This window comes from Priapulus caudatus, unplaced genomic scaffold (genome assembly GCF_000485595.1).
Source record: "Priapulus caudatus unplaced genomic scaffold, Priapulus_caudatus-5.0.1 Scaffold2002, whole genome shotgun sequence".
Taxonomy (NCBI): Eukaryota; Metazoa; Priapulida; class Priapulimorpha; order Priapulimorphida; family Priapulidae; genus Priapulus; species Priapulus caudatus.
The window spans coordinates 18,136-34,471 of NW_014579063.1; the positions used below are offsets into that span (position 1 = coordinate 18,136).

The 16,336-nt window shown below is 38.8% G+C and overlaps 1 protein-coding gene across 4 annotated transcripts; it reads right to left on the reverse strand.

The window, feature by feature from the left end:
* Positions 1-9,674: 9,674 nt before the first annotated feature.
* Positions 9,675-14,717, reverse strand: LOC106818060. 4 transcript variants are annotated; one of them, XM_014822780.1, is made up of 10 exons: positions 14,367-14,717; positions 14,012-14,116; positions 13,780-13,842; positions 13,465-13,622; positions 13,242-13,344; positions 12,786-12,869; positions 12,140-12,304; positions 11,805-11,958; positions 11,564-11,691; positions 9,675-11,460 (listed from the first exon to the last, which is right to left on the reverse strand). In XM_014822780.1, the coding sequence occupies exons 1-10, from the start codon at positions 14,562-14,564 to the stop codon at positions 11,149-11,151; spliced, it is 1,470 nt and encodes a 489-aa protein (XP_014678266.1). In that variant the 5' UTR covers positions 14,565-14,717; the 3' UTR covers positions 9,675-11,148. The 4 variants fall into 4 exon arrangements, with proteins under 4 accessions (XP_014678266.1, XP_014678267.1, XP_014678269.1 ...); XM_014822781.1 differs by lacking the exon at positions 12,786-12,869; XM_014822783.1 differs by lacking the exon at positions 11,564-11,691 and having other exon boundaries at positions 11,315-11,460.
* Between the last annotated feature and the right edge of the window lie 1,619 nt (positions 14,718-16,336).

The window sequence follows — 16,336 nt, forward strand, 5'->3', positions numbered from 1 at the left end:
GTTCGCAAAGCATATTTAGTATGAATTTGAAGTGTGTTTATATCATTGAGTGAGAAAAAAGTTATAGGCAAGGTCATAAAATTGTTTAAAAAAAATTATTTATAACACAATAGCCGCGTTTACACGGAGCAAAGGAAGGAACTCAACAGGAAGGAAACAACAGCTCAGATAGAAACAGCGAGAAACAGCTTACTGCTTTACGCTGCATTCTGCAAAAAAATTTTACAGTGATTATAGCTAAGACATGTCTCATTAGGAATGTAGAATTCTAGAATCACAACTCAACTTCTTCACGAGATATGCGTATAATAGCCTATGGGCATTAGCGCGCGTGCATAATTGCTAATTAATTAGGTTAATTGTGGGTCAATTAACTTGAAACTCACAGTGATTATTACTAAGACATGTGTCATTATGCATGCAAAATTCTAGAAACGTATCTCATATAGATCGCGAGATATGATGTGTGCGGGGGGAGGGGGGAGGGGGGGTTAACAGCTGTATACAATGCGCCCCGTAGAGACAGTAGAGGCGGGCGCGGGCAGGAGGTTCGGAGTCGGGTGCCGCCATATTGATCGGTAGGAAAGTGTATTTGCGCCCACGCACGTGTACATGCACACGCACGCATGCACGCACGTGTACGTGCACACGCATGCACGCACGCACGAACGTGTACCTGCCTACGCGCGCACGCACGCACGAACGTGTACATGCACACGCACGCACGCACGCACGCACGTACGAACGCACGAACGTGTACGTGCGCACACGCGCACGCACGCACATTCTCATGCACGCACGTGTACGTGCACATGCACGCACGCACACATGCACGCACATGTACGCACTCACGCATACACACGCGCAAAACGCGCCCACATCTAAACATAATATTATACAGCACTAACTAGCTACAGCATAGATAAACATAGAAACACATATTACAAATCTCTCCAACGTTTGATTTGTAATCATTTTACTCAATATTTCATCACCAATGGATAATAAATATCAGTATAAGGCATGAAGAAGTAATAAGGCGTGAATAAGTAAGGAATTAAGAAAATAATATAATTAAGATATACCTCTCAAGTTCGGCCACGGTCCATTCATGGTGAGTCACAAATCGCATGTGATCGCTAAGTAAGCCTATACACTCATTATATATAGTGCATTTCAGACAGACTTCAAAGCGAGCACCGCAGGCAGCGAAAAAAAGACGGCGTCTGTGACAATCGAATCCAAGATTTGCCGCACGGCCCCAATTGGTTCGCGGTGAACTTATAAGAGAAATGCCGCTGTCTGACTGTCAATGTCGCATTCACAATAAGATACCGCTATTAAAGCCGCTTGCCTCTTCGAAGTGAAGCATTTCGATACATACTTCAATGGCCTTTACGATTTATCGAGAACTTTTTGAAAAGCGCTTTAGAGCTATGCTGGCTGATGGTTTGGAAGTGACCCCATCGATGCTTTACGAGGAATTAAAAAAAGATGTGGATCCTGAATTGCACGGTTAGTAATTAGTTTGTTGAGCTGTATTTTTTTCTTACATAAATCGTGTTTTATATTATGTCGTAGATCTAAAAAAATTGCCACCATGTCAGGGTTCTAGATTAGCCGTGTCCCGATATCCGCAGAATAGTAGCTACTATATCAGGGGCGGATCCAGGATTTTTGAAAATGGGGTGTCCAGGAAGAAATAAAGGGCACTTTTTCCTGCTTACTTTTTCTGGTGTTTTAAAAAGCTGCCGAAGGCCACTTAAGGGAAGGGGAGAGACTTCCCCGAGATTTAAAAATGGTGCATTCTGAAAGCATCTGAGCAGTAATTTTGATGTCTAGAATGAAAAATTTATCAGATCCGGTCCCCCGGACGCCTGCGGACCCCTCTTTGCCCATTTCTAGGTTTTCATAACGAATTTACATATGCATAAGTAAATCTTTATCAAAAAAACTAGCGCTAAACAAGATTTTTTATGGAGACGATATAAGAGAAGTGTGTGTGCGTGTGTGTGCATGTGTGTGTGTGTGCTGGGCAATACGGCTGAAGGGGTAATTGTTTATTTTGAATTATTTACAGGGAAAAAGCTGAAAAAACACATTAAAAATGTGTTTTACCGAAAGTGGAAGTTGGGGATGGCGATTGGGGGCGTTCGAGCCCGCTGCCCAACTTGTGGGACGCCATGTGCGGCATGCAAGAGTGAGTATATTATAATACCTTTATACGTAAGCAAATCACATTATATTAATTACTAGTTAAATAATATGCCATAAGCGTACGGAAGCTAAGAATATCACATAAAAGGCTGTATTACTATTAATTAGTGAGAATAAATGTTCTTTCAGCTTCATGAAATAGTTTGAATCATAATTTTATTATTTCTTATATATTTGCTATTTGGTTACCGCCGAAGAAGAAGAGTAAGTAGTAGAAGAGGCAGTAGTAGTAGTAGTAGTAGTATTAGTTGATGGCAATTCATTTCTTGAGCAGCGAATTGTTAATATATTAAACAACGCAGTTTAATGGACAGATATATGTTATTAATACGATTTTTTTATTTCAAGTTAATTGACCCACGATTAACCTAATTGATTGACCGCGCGTGAATAACAGCTAAGTCGAAAGGCTTATACCGGCCTGTAGTAAAGGTTTTTTCCTACCAGCTAAACCCAGGTAAATACACTTATGCATGTAGAATTATAGAAACGTATCTCATATAGATCGCGAGATATGATGAAACTCACAGTGATTACTTCTAAGACATGTATCAAAGTTAATTGACCTACAATTAACCTAATTAATTAGCTCATTATGCATGTAGAATTCTGGAATTATAACTCGACTCCTTCGCGAGACATGCGTATAATAGCCTATGGGTATTACCGCGCGTGCACAATTGCTAATTAATTAGGTTAATCGTGGGTCAATTAACACGAAACTCACAGTGATTATAGCTAAGACATGTATATCATTATGCATGTAGAATTCTGGAATTATAACTCGACTCCTTCGCGAGACATGCGTATAATAGCCTATGGGCTTGACCGCGCGTCATTAACATATACATGTCTTAGCTATAATCACTGTAAGTTTCAAGTTAATTGACCTACGATTAACCTAATTAATTAGCAAATATGCACGCACGGTCAAGCCGATAGGCTTATACAGGCCTGTAGTACGGGTTTAACCGGTAGGAAAGTGTATTTACCTATCATATCTCGCAAACTGTACGAGTTACGTTTCTAGAATTCTACATGCATAATGATACATGTCTTAGCTATAATCACTGTGAGTTTCGTGTTAATTGACCCACGATTAACCTAATTAATTAGCAATTATGCACGCGCTGTAATAACCATAGGCTATTATACGCATATCTCGTGCGTGCGTGTGTACGTACACGTGCGTGCGTGCGTGCGCGCGCAGGTACACGTTCCTGCGTGCGTGCGTGCGTGCGTGTGCAGGTACACGTGTGCGTGCGTGCGTACGTGCGTACGTGCGTGTGTTCGTGTGTAGGTACACGTGTGTGTATGTGTGCGTGTGTGCGTGTGCACGTACACGTGCGTGCATGAGTGTGTGCGTGCGTGTGCAAGTACGCGTGCGTGCGTGCGTGTGTACGTACATCGTACTAGTGTTGGCGCCTATCATGGAGTTATGTACTATTCGCTAACTCGAGTTAAGCGTCTATACCGGGCCTTACCTTAGGAAACTCGTGTTAAGGCCCCGTATAGACGCTTAACTCGAGGCTATAATCAGTCATGCTACACTTGGTGCCACATAGACGTTTAGTGTGTATACGAGGAATAGGAATAGATGGGGAATCATGCATTGGCTTATAAGTTTAATTGCAATTCCACAGGAAAGACATGGAGGCAGTTAAATATTGACTGTTCGGACGTGCCCAGCACAATCGCATTTCTGCGAGGAAATGGACTGCTGGCAACCACCATGCAATGCAGTAATGTTGCATGAAATGGCCAGCAGATGGTGGAGTGGCAGATGAGATGCAAGGAAGGCGTGACTTGGAGATGACAAGTCAATAACTGCCGCCGGGTGAAAAATATCCGGACAGGATCTTTTTTTTCACGTATGTGTTTCCAGTTTGAAATAATATGGCTTCGTTAAAGGTGTAATCACACTCTATCGCTGTGTAAATTCTAAAACGTTTTTTGCATTTTCAGGGAGCCATTTGCATCTGTGGCAAATTGTCTCACTCATGTACTTCTGGGTAAGCGACATACTTAGCCAGGATCGAAGAGCCCATGAGCTAGAAATAAAGTCTTACAGCACTATCGTAGACTGGAAAAACTTTATACGGGAGGTCTGCCAGCAATACTTTGCTCTTCACCCCATTGAGATCGGGGGGCCAGGTAAGACCATATATACGTATTGACATTGATGCTGCTATTGCAGTGATAAATATGTGACCGGTAATTGAATGTTACTGTACATCACTATATCATACGTCACTATACATACTGTCATACATATTATCACATGTATACATAATTTCACTAAGCTTCATAACTTTCATAAGTCTTTTTAGCTAAGTGTTACATTCTTCGAACATGACAATTATATTATGTGCCAGAGGGAGGCTGCACACCTAATGATAGAGATTAAATAATTGTCATGCATGTTTCAGTGGTTTATTCTTGCTTAAGTGGTGCTATAGTCATATATAATATATATATATATATATATATATATATATGTTATATCTGTGTGCTTACTCTATCATAGCATTATTATATTATTAACTATTAGATAATTACCATGATGCTTTCCTTTGCAGGACACACCATGGAGATCGACGAGTCCCAATTCGGGAGAAGAAAGGCTAACCGCGGGAGGGTCCGTCAGGAACAGTGGGTATTAAACGTTCCTGGCGCCCGTTGCCACCAGGGATGCGGCCACGCTTCTGCCCCTCTGCCGACAGCACATACGGTAATATACAGTTTTCATAACTATCATCTATGATTCGTTAAAAATTAAGAAATGTGATTTTGTATAATGTTGTATGTTTATAGTATAGGAGTTTGCCAATTACGTAATATAGTTTGCTACCGTTGTAACTTAGTATTTACATGTTAATCATTTATATATCATAGATCGCGAGATATGATAGGTAAATACACTTTTCTACCGGCTAAACCCGTACTACAGGCCTGTATACGTCTATGGGCTTGACCGTGCGTGCATAATTGCTAATTAATTAGGTTGATTGTGGGTCAATTAACACGAAACTCACAGTGATTATAGCTAAGACATGTATCATTATGCATGTAGAATTCTGGAATTATAACTAGACTCCTTCGCGAGACATGCGTATAATAGCTTATGGGCTTGACCGTGCGTCATTAACAGCTAATTAATTAGGTTAATCGTGGGTCAATTAACTTGAAACTCACAGTGATTATTTCGAAGACATGTATCATTATGCATGTAGAATTCTGGAATTATAACTCGACTCCTTCGCGAGACATGCGTATAATAGCCTATGGGCTTGACCGCGCGTCATTAACAGCTAATTAATTAGGTTAATCGTGGGTCAATTAACTTGAAACTCACAGTGATTATTTCTAAGACATGTATCATTATGCATGCAAAATTCTAGAAACGTATCTCATATAGATCGCGAGATATGATGTGTGCGGGGGGAGGGGGGAGGGGTTAACAGCTGTATACAATGCGCCCCGTACAGACAGTAGAGGCGGGCGCGGGAAGGAGGTTCGGAGTCGGGTGCCGCCATATTGATCGGTAGGAAAGTGTATTTGCGCCTGGATTTGCACCGAAAAGAACTACTCTGAGACCTTCAAGTACACGCGTGCATGTCGAGATCATTTTGATGAATCGGACTACGTTGAGACAACCTAGCTCGTATGGTATGTTTTTTTATTATTATCAGAATCAGTAATCAGTTGCCCTAATGTATCTTCTTTGTATAAGTATATTTCAAATCAACAGATAATGCGAAACAAGCTTGACCAGGCTGCGAGATTAATATCAATACACATTTTCAATATATTAATTAGTTATTACCATTTCTTGGAGGGCAATGGAGCTAATCTGAAACAAATATATATAAAATTATCTCTCTATATATATACATATATAATATATATATATATATAGTGATGTCACGATCATTGATTATACTCGATCATCGGTTGAACAGTGGCTCGAACCAAGCGCTTGGTCATCAAAATCAATAATCGATTTCATCGGAAAAAAAAATAAATTTCAAACTTGAACAAGAAAACTTGGAAAAGTGATGAGAATCAGAGATATCATCGCTACTATACAAGTGATCCTTTATTAACATACATGTATTATACACACAGTAGTAAACAGTGCAAAACAAACAGTAAACAGGTTACATGCACACACGTACATGCGCACGACGTTGCGCACACGCAGGCATTCAACACCCCGAGTAATCGATTGTAACCGATCATCGGTTACTTGGGTCCAACCGATGATCGATTACGAAATTACAACCGATTGACAACACTATATATATATATATAAATATATAATTCTGCTATGGCTTATTTTTCAGGAACTGCATCACCTTTGAGGAAGTTGAAATGCACTGCTGTCTATCACGTTTTTTCTTGGATCAATCTGTGCTCACCCAGTTCTCTGGAGCGGACGGAAAGAGTGAGCAAACGGCAAAGCGTAACTCAAAGGCAGCTCAAGCTGGAGGACATGCAGCGGCTTAATGCCTTATTGGAAATTGGTGCCGATGATAAAGTTGTGGAAAGTACAGTAAAACCACAGGGTAAAATTGTGTACTTGCAACTTTGTTTTGTAATACCATGCGCTTTTAACCAATTGTACAGTAATGCAATCTCAATCCACCGTTTGACCAATCAGGAGTAACTGAGCCAAGTCGTATATAAAGATATAAAGAGATTGCGGGTTCTATCGCCATTCTCTCCCTCCCCCCCCCTCTCTCTCTCTCTCTCTCTCCCTCCCTCTCTCTCTCTATCTTTCTCTTTCTATCTCTCCCTCTTTCTATCTCTCCCTCTCTTCTCTCTGTGTGTGATGTACTCATCTCGGCCGTGCCTTAGGCCGGCTCCTTACTGTGTCACTTTCTATGGTGTTACGAGTCTAACTATATTATAGAGCCGATCCGCGCACTGATGTAAGTGTATTAGTCTGATGTTTCTTCTTTGATTAAACGTGTATGCCGATGCAGAAAGTAATTCATCTCATTTTGTCGAATCTATGGCTTCCTCGTTCGCACCACGTGGCGGTTCAGTCGAAGTCGCAATCCAGTGATCGAATATTAGACCGGTGGTAATGACCGGAACGGTTACTGCGACATTACACAATTAACGGGGATCATCCAAGGGAATGGATAAAGTACGTGTTCGCATATATTGTGATACCAATCGTTACTCGTCGCATTCTCTCACGTACCCCGCACAAGGCTTTCCGCGATACACACCGCAAGGTACTAGAACATTTTCACGATCACGAGCCATCGCGTGCATCGTATCATTTGGGCAGTGATCAGGGATATCAGCGATCTTGTATCGCTTGATATCGTACGTCGGGTGGCATTATACTCCCGACACCGAACGTCAATGAGCGGCGCACACACGATCAACGCGAGGAACATAATCGACACTAATCCAAAAGAATAATAATAACAATCACGCATGTATATCAAAGGAAGCATAGCAGGCAGCAGGCAGGAAGAGGCAGGCAGAAACAAGCAGGATGGAACATGCTGTACCATGCAGGTTAGACAAGCAGGAAACCATCACTGATAACGCCACCCAGAAAGAGAAGCTATTCAGGCTCTTTTGCTTCACTTGGTTCCTGTTATTTCAAATGTAAACAGGTAAATGTAGAAATATGTTACACACTTGATTTTGTGCTGCACCCAAGACTACACTGCTAAGCCATGCCACACATTATAAAAAAGGTGTAGTATGTGTAGTTAGTGCGGATAAGTAATTATGCATCCATGGAAATCCATAGCTGGGAAGACCCCAAACCTACCAACTGATAGCATAGGCACCCGTGGGTCAATGCATAAGGATGTATTTGCAAATATATAAATTATACTGTATTTTTTCAAATTTACATCAGTACCTTGGATGCAAACGATTACAATATTTTCTTGTAAATGATACACTTCAATATTATATCATTTTCGTTTATGAACTGATATTTCAATTCTTGTTTTCCTAGTTTCTCTTGTAGCTGCTACAACACCACTCTGCATTCCGTCTAACAGCCGTGGGCAAACTCCTGTTTGTAGCCAAGAGAGTGCCAGAAAGGCAAAACAGTTAAACAAAACACAAAATGATAGTAAGCTCATCATTTACGATGTGATTAATGTAAACGGTTTATGTTCTTGTTATAAGTGCCCTGTTAACGCTGTTCAATTTAAAACTGGTGGAAGGATCTAATATAATTTATATGCAAGATATAATTTGGGTATGTCGTAGTGTCTTACGTGATTGTTACCTCAAAGTAGCAACACTGTAAATTTCATTTTGTTTGGTATGCATGCAATTGTTTCTAATAATTCAGTCTACAATACAAGTTCAAAGGATATGCTCATCAGCAGACTTTCAGATTAGTGTCCTGATGAAGCTGAATTCCCTAATGGAGATCCAGTCGAAAATGATGGTCCTGCAGAAGAGAATGCTATCCAGATGAGAGACCGGATACCAGAGAAGCGTCGCCTGAGAGGTGTTGATACTGCCCGCTAAGCGCGAATCTTGCGCGCAGTGGCCAACAGCGACCGCGAGAACGTCCTACGAAAGTATCACGCGCTGGAGCTATTGATCCGTGCGCCAAATCGAAAGGCCGGCGCACGGATCAATTGCTGCAGCGAACAGTCTCGAATTTTAGCGGTTCTAATTCACTAGCAACATATGCACACCCATCGCGCAGGCCTAATAGCGATGTTTCACGTGACGTCATAGATCAGGTCACGTGTATTTGTTATGTGTTGTGGTTGGCAGAAGCAAAGCGTGCTGCTTGATATTTACAGATGAATGACCACATGTTCTGATAGAAAGCACTGTTTATGTAGTGCACGTACACGTGCGTGCTGCGTGCGTGCGGGTGCACGTACACTTGCGTGCACGCGTGCGTGTGAACTTACACGTGCGTGCTTGCGCGAGCAGTGAGGGTGCGAGCTTCCCTGACTGAGCCGAGCTGGCTCCGCGCTGTGTATCCTTGCGTCAGGAAGGGGGCAGCAAGCGGCGTGATCATCGTCCTGCGTTGTGTATCCTTGCGTAGACTTGTGACCGAGCTGCGCTACACCCTACATGGTTACCTAGCAGGGCGGGCCAGCAGCTAGAGAGCAGTGGGAGGGTGCGATCTTCCCTGACTGAGCCAAGCTGGCTCTGTGTTGCTTTGGAGCTGAACGACGCAGCTTATACTCTCTAAATGTTAAAGATTGACTATTCAATCTTTCGGATTGAAATTTAGATCTTTACAAGATTCAAGTTAGGGACTAATCCTTACCGATTGAAATTCACTCTTTCAAAAGATTTAAAATATCAACTCTTTCAAAGAGTGAATAAATGACTCTTCCTAGATTGACTATCAACTCTTTATAGATTGAATTTTAACTCTGTAAAGATTGAATTTTAACTCTTTATAGATTGAATTCACTATAAACAAAAACCTTAACAATTAATTACTAAATTTGCACATTTTATTAAAATAGGTTCACAAAGACGTCTTAAAAATTAGACAATAGCACTCTGTCACAAACAATATGATTATAGAAGGTTTAATAATTAAAAATGCCAATAGCAATGTACACATATTATTGAAATAACTTCACAAACACTAATAAGCAATGCATCTGCTCCCATCAAAACCAAAATAATAATTTTCAAACTGTTCACAAATACTTTGATATAACAGCTTCAATAATGAAACATGCCAATAGCAAATAAATGCAATGTACACATATTACTAAAAAAACTGTTCACCCTAACACAAACTTTAACATAAAATGATAAAGTCATGGACACTTGTTAATTCTGTATTAAATCTTATTAAAAATTCTAACAGCATAGCAACTATTGCAATTACGACAGACCAGCACCAGTAACTGCCGCTTTCCGAAAGATGACATTTAATTATGCTATTCTGCGTGTTGGATTGTATGGCGATGTTTATATATAAATATTAATATTGTATAACGGCAACATGTCATTAACTAATTTTTATTCATCTGAACGGCTCTTTTCCTATCGGTCAACAGGTAAATGAAATTGTTAGGTACCGTTGACGTCGCACTGCGTGGGTAAATTATAGAAAAGTTTTTTTAAACATATATAATAATCGTGAAATCAATAAATGTGTAAAATGTATCAGTTAGGAAACAGGTTTTTGTATATACTAGAAAGAAAGAAGTTTCATTTACCTCAACACAATGGCGCAATTAAACTAGTAATATAGTCTGTATGTCACGTACTACGAAAATACGAAAAAAATGCTCACTTTTTGGCATTAAAAGTAAGTGATATCAAAACTATAAATCCTGTGACTCTTACCGAATAACAAGTAACAATTAACAAGTATAATATTTATCAACACGAAACGTGGGGAAAGTATGCACAAAAAGATATGGATCTCATTTGAGAGAATGCGCCTATTCAAGTATATCACATACTTAATGCGAAGTCAAGTAATAATATGCACAAAGAAGTTTAGCAAACATAGCGCATCACGCATGCAACAAACATCAGAATATCACGCACGCACGGAAAATTCTACGTTTCTATACAGAGAATCTTTTTCTATTTAAATCACGCCTCATATTTCATACTACTCATCACTAAAAAAATCCCATCTGCCACAGTTAGGTATCCATAAACCTAATAATGTCGTATACGTAGAACCTATTTTCAACCGATTTCTTAAACATTATACTGTTGCATTTAGCTTCCTACTTTTTCTCATTCTCGTTTTCGAATAACAAGTTTTCTAAGCCGCTTAAAAGAAAATAGAGCTGCTCAGCTGCTTTTAAAATTTTGTTGACAACAAAAATTCAATTGGATCGATATTTATTCTACTAGCATCGGGATTTTTGATTGGGATAAGAGTATTATAATATGGATTGTGTTTGATAGTACTTAATTTTGACGCCAAGAATGCAATTACTGCTTTGAAATTTGACTCCAAATTTGACATGCAGCAGGCCCTAAATCTGAAAATTTAGTCCTCTTGTAGATGAGAGATATGGCCGAGTAGTAATTTGCCAAGGCTGGAGGAAAATGAACATTAAACACAAAAAACGATTTAAACAATCTATCAAATGCTTCCACAATTGAAGTACCACCAGGTATGGTGGCAGAATCCAACACTATAAAATACTGCTGAGGACTGTGAGCAGGTCCAATGGAAATAAGATGTGGCTGGCTATACCGGCAATCTTTTGTTGCTGTGATTGTAGTGATGTCTGTGCCAACCTACAAATATCCAAATATTTTATATTTGTAACATTATTAAACCGATAATAAGTTCACCATGCCACGTATTTTGAAGCATAATAAATTACTGCTAATATCTTACCGGCCAATTCTGAATGAGAAAGGACAGAGCATCAGTTTTGTTGAGCGCACAATATCCTTTTGATGATTTTTTTCGGAATGAATTGAATGGCATCAAAAATGCCATTGTAAGAAGAGCACACAAGTCATCTGAAAATGTACATAGTAAGAAATGGTTCATTTTTAAGGTTCAAGTTAAAATCATCGATTTTTAACGAAGTGTTATACAGACAGGAAAACAAAAAAAGTGATATAGTACTCACCATCTCCATTCTTATGCCCAGATAGCATAAGATTAAGTTGAGCAGAGTTCTGAGCTTTTGCAACCATTAAAACTTTATGTGTGAAGTTTGGATGCCAATTTCTAATAAACTCGTCCCCAGTTCCTGGATACAGCATGTCGTACTCCAAATTTATCTGCATAAATAAACAAGTCAGCAGGTAAGTATTGACACTAGAACGAAATAAACTAGGTGTTATGAAAAGAAAGTGTACAAAGTTTCAAAATCATCTATATTCATGTGTCCAGCTGATGTCAGATAACTTTTGAAAACATCAATCATAAATAATTACATAAATATAATTGTAAAATAATCACCAAATCTGGCATGTCTCTGATTCTGGGATACTGGTCGAGAATCTGCGTGACTGTGGGAGAGGTGTCTGCGATATAGAGTCTCCTGTACTCGTGGGTTTCCTTGAAAAGATTTCGGATTTTGCTGATATTTTCTCTTGTGGATACAGTGTATTTCATACACTCAACCTGCAACATAAAAAATACATACATGTAAACTGGCAATTTCACTGAATCAGACAACAGGCAAAATATGTATTCTATTAGAGGTTATCATTCAGTGAAATTAAGACTTGAAAATCACAAGCCATTCGGGCCAGTGCAATAGTCTTTTACTGGCCCGAACCCCTTTTCACTGGCCCAAAAGGCAAATGGTGAAAAATGAAACACTTTATAATGCTGTGGTATATATTAAAGAGACAACCAAAAAAGTGACATGATCACAAAATGGAAGCCCCCAGTGTTGAAAACATGTCAACGTCGAACGCATCGTATATTTTGATAAATATTCACAAATTTGCCTAGGAAAATTCTACAAGCCAGTCGGACTTGTGTTCTGGTTAATTTCACTGGCCCGACCAATTTTTTACTGGCCTCGGGCCATCGGACCACCGTTAATTTCGAAGACTGGATTATAATACATCATTCCAAAATTCTATGTTTTATTCACCTTTTCTTCAGAATCTGGTGGAAGACTAGATCTCTGCGGTAACCGATATTCAATAAACCCCTTCCCTTTATGATACCAGTGTGCCTAAAATATAGGAATAAATTATAATATTGAAAAACTGTGCTGTAATTTCAGCTGAATTTATTTTTATTTACTTGTCTATGCTTTAATTTAACGGATTCTGCCGTCTTATTGATGGCAAGATAATTTTTGGATGTACGCTATATATTATTGTATGAAGTGTCTATGTGCCCGGTCAGTGCACATTTCTCTAAATGGTAACCAATGCCAGGAAGTTTTCCAACAAAAAATTTGTAAAAAAAATACTTAGTTTTGTTATTTTTATGATACGGTTAAAATGACCACGCATAAATTTCACACAGTGGTTTTCATCTATATACTAGCTCTGACGCTGCACTTGGAAGCGTCCATTATATATATTTATCTGATATTTACATGTTCCAAACCAATAGCATCGCCTGGTACTTTGGCTGCCAATGCAGGAAATGCCTTTACTACAGCTGCTGCCAAAGCTTCTTTCTGTTCTGATGAAGGGTAACTAGAAGTACAATAAAGGATTTGCACCAACAGAAAAAATGAATGGTTATTGGTGCATGTATATGTAATGAAAACCCATTTGATTTTGAGATAAAACATAATACATGTATCCAATACTTACAGATGGCCACATTTCTGCACCAATTGCCGCACTACTTGCCGAACCACTGCCTTCCTGTCACCCTCAGAAACAGGCTCATTTGCCTCTGCCGCATTATCCAGTCGTTCCGGAATGTCTGAATGATCAGCGGATGCTACTAATACGTCTCGAACATCAAACTGCAATTATAATAATATATGCTCATGCACAGCTAAAACATTTTAAGTGTAGGCAGTATGTGCACACCTGAAATGTTCATTATACTGCTGCAATAAAAGAACCATAAGTTGCATTCATTGTAAAGAAATTCCTGGACAGTAAGCTTTCAGAACCTACTTCTATAACAGTTCCTACACTTGAAGTTGAACCCCGACTTGAACCCCGACTTGAACGCTGACTCTGCAAGAGAAGTTCAAACAATACTTAAATACTCAAACTTTAAATAGCCAACACCTGTACATTTTGAAATTTCAAAGCACTTTGATTGTATCAACACTTAATCATTGCTAAGTTTAAGCTGATGAGTTAGGGTGGTGAGCACCATGTATTGACCTAACACAAAATGTACCTGTTTGGGTATAGGTGACGACGTTCTCACTGTCACAGGGCTTTGGTTTGGAGCAATAACTATGGATGATGTATCATCACTGTCCAATGATTTATCTTTTTCAAACTGAAAAAAAGTAGTAGAATTGCTAATTATTTCGCTCAAGACAGTTTGACGCAGCTGTTGTCATGTTTACAACTAACTAAACTGAGTACAACAACAGTGTTTAGGGCCTACACTATTATTCAAAATACTTTTACTGTTTTAGTACGTTCTAATACCAGAAGTATACATATTATAAAGGTTTCCTAGATTCATTCAAGCAGTACAACTAATTTTTTAATATAAATAATAAACTACAATGCGATGCACCCACCATGTAGTTTTCCGAATCTAGTAGTGTCAAGTATGTCACAGTAGGATCACTGTTAAGCCCAGAACTAGTAGATGGTGCTGTAGCATCTTGGCTTGACTGGAGAGACTTCACAGCCAGTGTAATCCGACGCCTATCCCCAAATGCTACCACACCCATCTCTTTAAGGTCAACTTCATTTATTGAAGCCAGCACTTCCATGTCAACTCTATTTTCTGCAATATGAGTAAAACTAACTGCATTAGTCAGAGTTCATAAGGTTAGTCAAATAATGTCATTACTCCAACATTTAGGCTCCTATTCCTTAGCATAATTACCTATAAACATTATATCTGGGTGCAATGTAGATTCTTGAGTCACCTTCATAGGGAACTTATTACTATGAACTATCGAACAGCACCTATAGCCTAAACTACTGAATCGATTAGCCGACTACGGCTAAGCCGCCCTCCAGATTACCCAATATTTTGACTATTTATTATTTATTTATTTATTTGAAAATTTTACATCAATTTAAACTTTACTAAGTCCGCAGACCTGTTTACAGAAAGTTGATACAGATGGGGGCAAGCAATACAAACAATTAAACAAATAACATTTATCACATAATACAAAATATATATGACTACCATGTTACACAAAATCATGCTTATAGTTATATTCTAATATTTACAGTATATTTACACAGAAATGGAAGATGACTGAAACAATAGAAGTCACAGGTGAAATAATTTACAGCGTTTCAACATAGTAATAATATGGTACTATTTATCATAAATTCAATGATTTAACATAATATGTAATGACTGTTGATTAATGTTGATTAATGTTATTGTAAGTTGCGAAATTAGATATTTAGTTAGCCTACTAGAAATGTGTCTATATTTGGCTAGGTGAAATCAAAAGCAATCTCCAGTTGTCAAAAATGCTCTATAGCTCTTTTTAAAAACTGGCAGCGAGGTGAAGATCTGATATAAGTGCGGATGCTGTTCCAAAGTTTGATGCAGTGATATCTGTATGAGTTTAGGCCATATTAATTTGATGATTGAGGAATGCATGTGGAAGTTATTGCTTTCATTTGATCTGCATCATCTGGGTGGGTGGTGTTGCTGAAAGATTTCTAAGTATTTTACTTAAGACAAAATTGCAATAATTTACGAATTACTTACGAATTGGATTTGCGGGTGTTGCTGAAAGGTGATTGCATAAGTACATACTTAAGTAATGTAAGAAATACACGCTAGTCCGTTGCTAGGCGGTTGTCATCTGATATTAGACGTTAGATGGCGCTGGTTAGAAATAGAATAACACTCTATTTACGTAACTAAATACGTAGGTAGCCTAACTAATTGTCTNTAAAGGGTTGACCAAATTCTCTAAAGGCAGATAACAACTGATGCACATTATCAGACTCCATATCAAGGTTTTCACTTCTCAATAGCTGTTTGACTTTATCCTCTAAAGTTGTTAAAGTGAGATTCATTATTTCTTTGCACCCACTGATAACATCAAATACTGTTTTATATGTCACCGAAGAAGAACTCTTCATCTTCATAACAAAGCATGAGGCCAGTTGATGCTGCTCTTCTACAGTGAACTCAGCTGCATTATCAGGTACTTCTCTATCTCGATCTTCTTGTACCGGTACTTCGAGTTCCATATCCAAATCGGGCTCAAAATTTCCCTCGTCATCCTGCTGGTTCGGTAGAATTGGTATATTCTGCTGTTGTGAATGTTGTCGTTTTATATGTTTCAGTAGTGAATTCATTAGATAGAATGTTCTCATGCAACCATCTTGAGCACATGTCATCTGCTGGCGGCCTACCCCATAAATACCGTGAGTGCTCCGAAAGTGTGTGGCTAGACTTCGGGTTTCAGGACCACAATCACAGTGGCATATATAACATATTAATCCCATGTCAGAATACTATGGTAAGTTTAAACCCAGCAATTGTCAGCTAAATGTCTTTTCT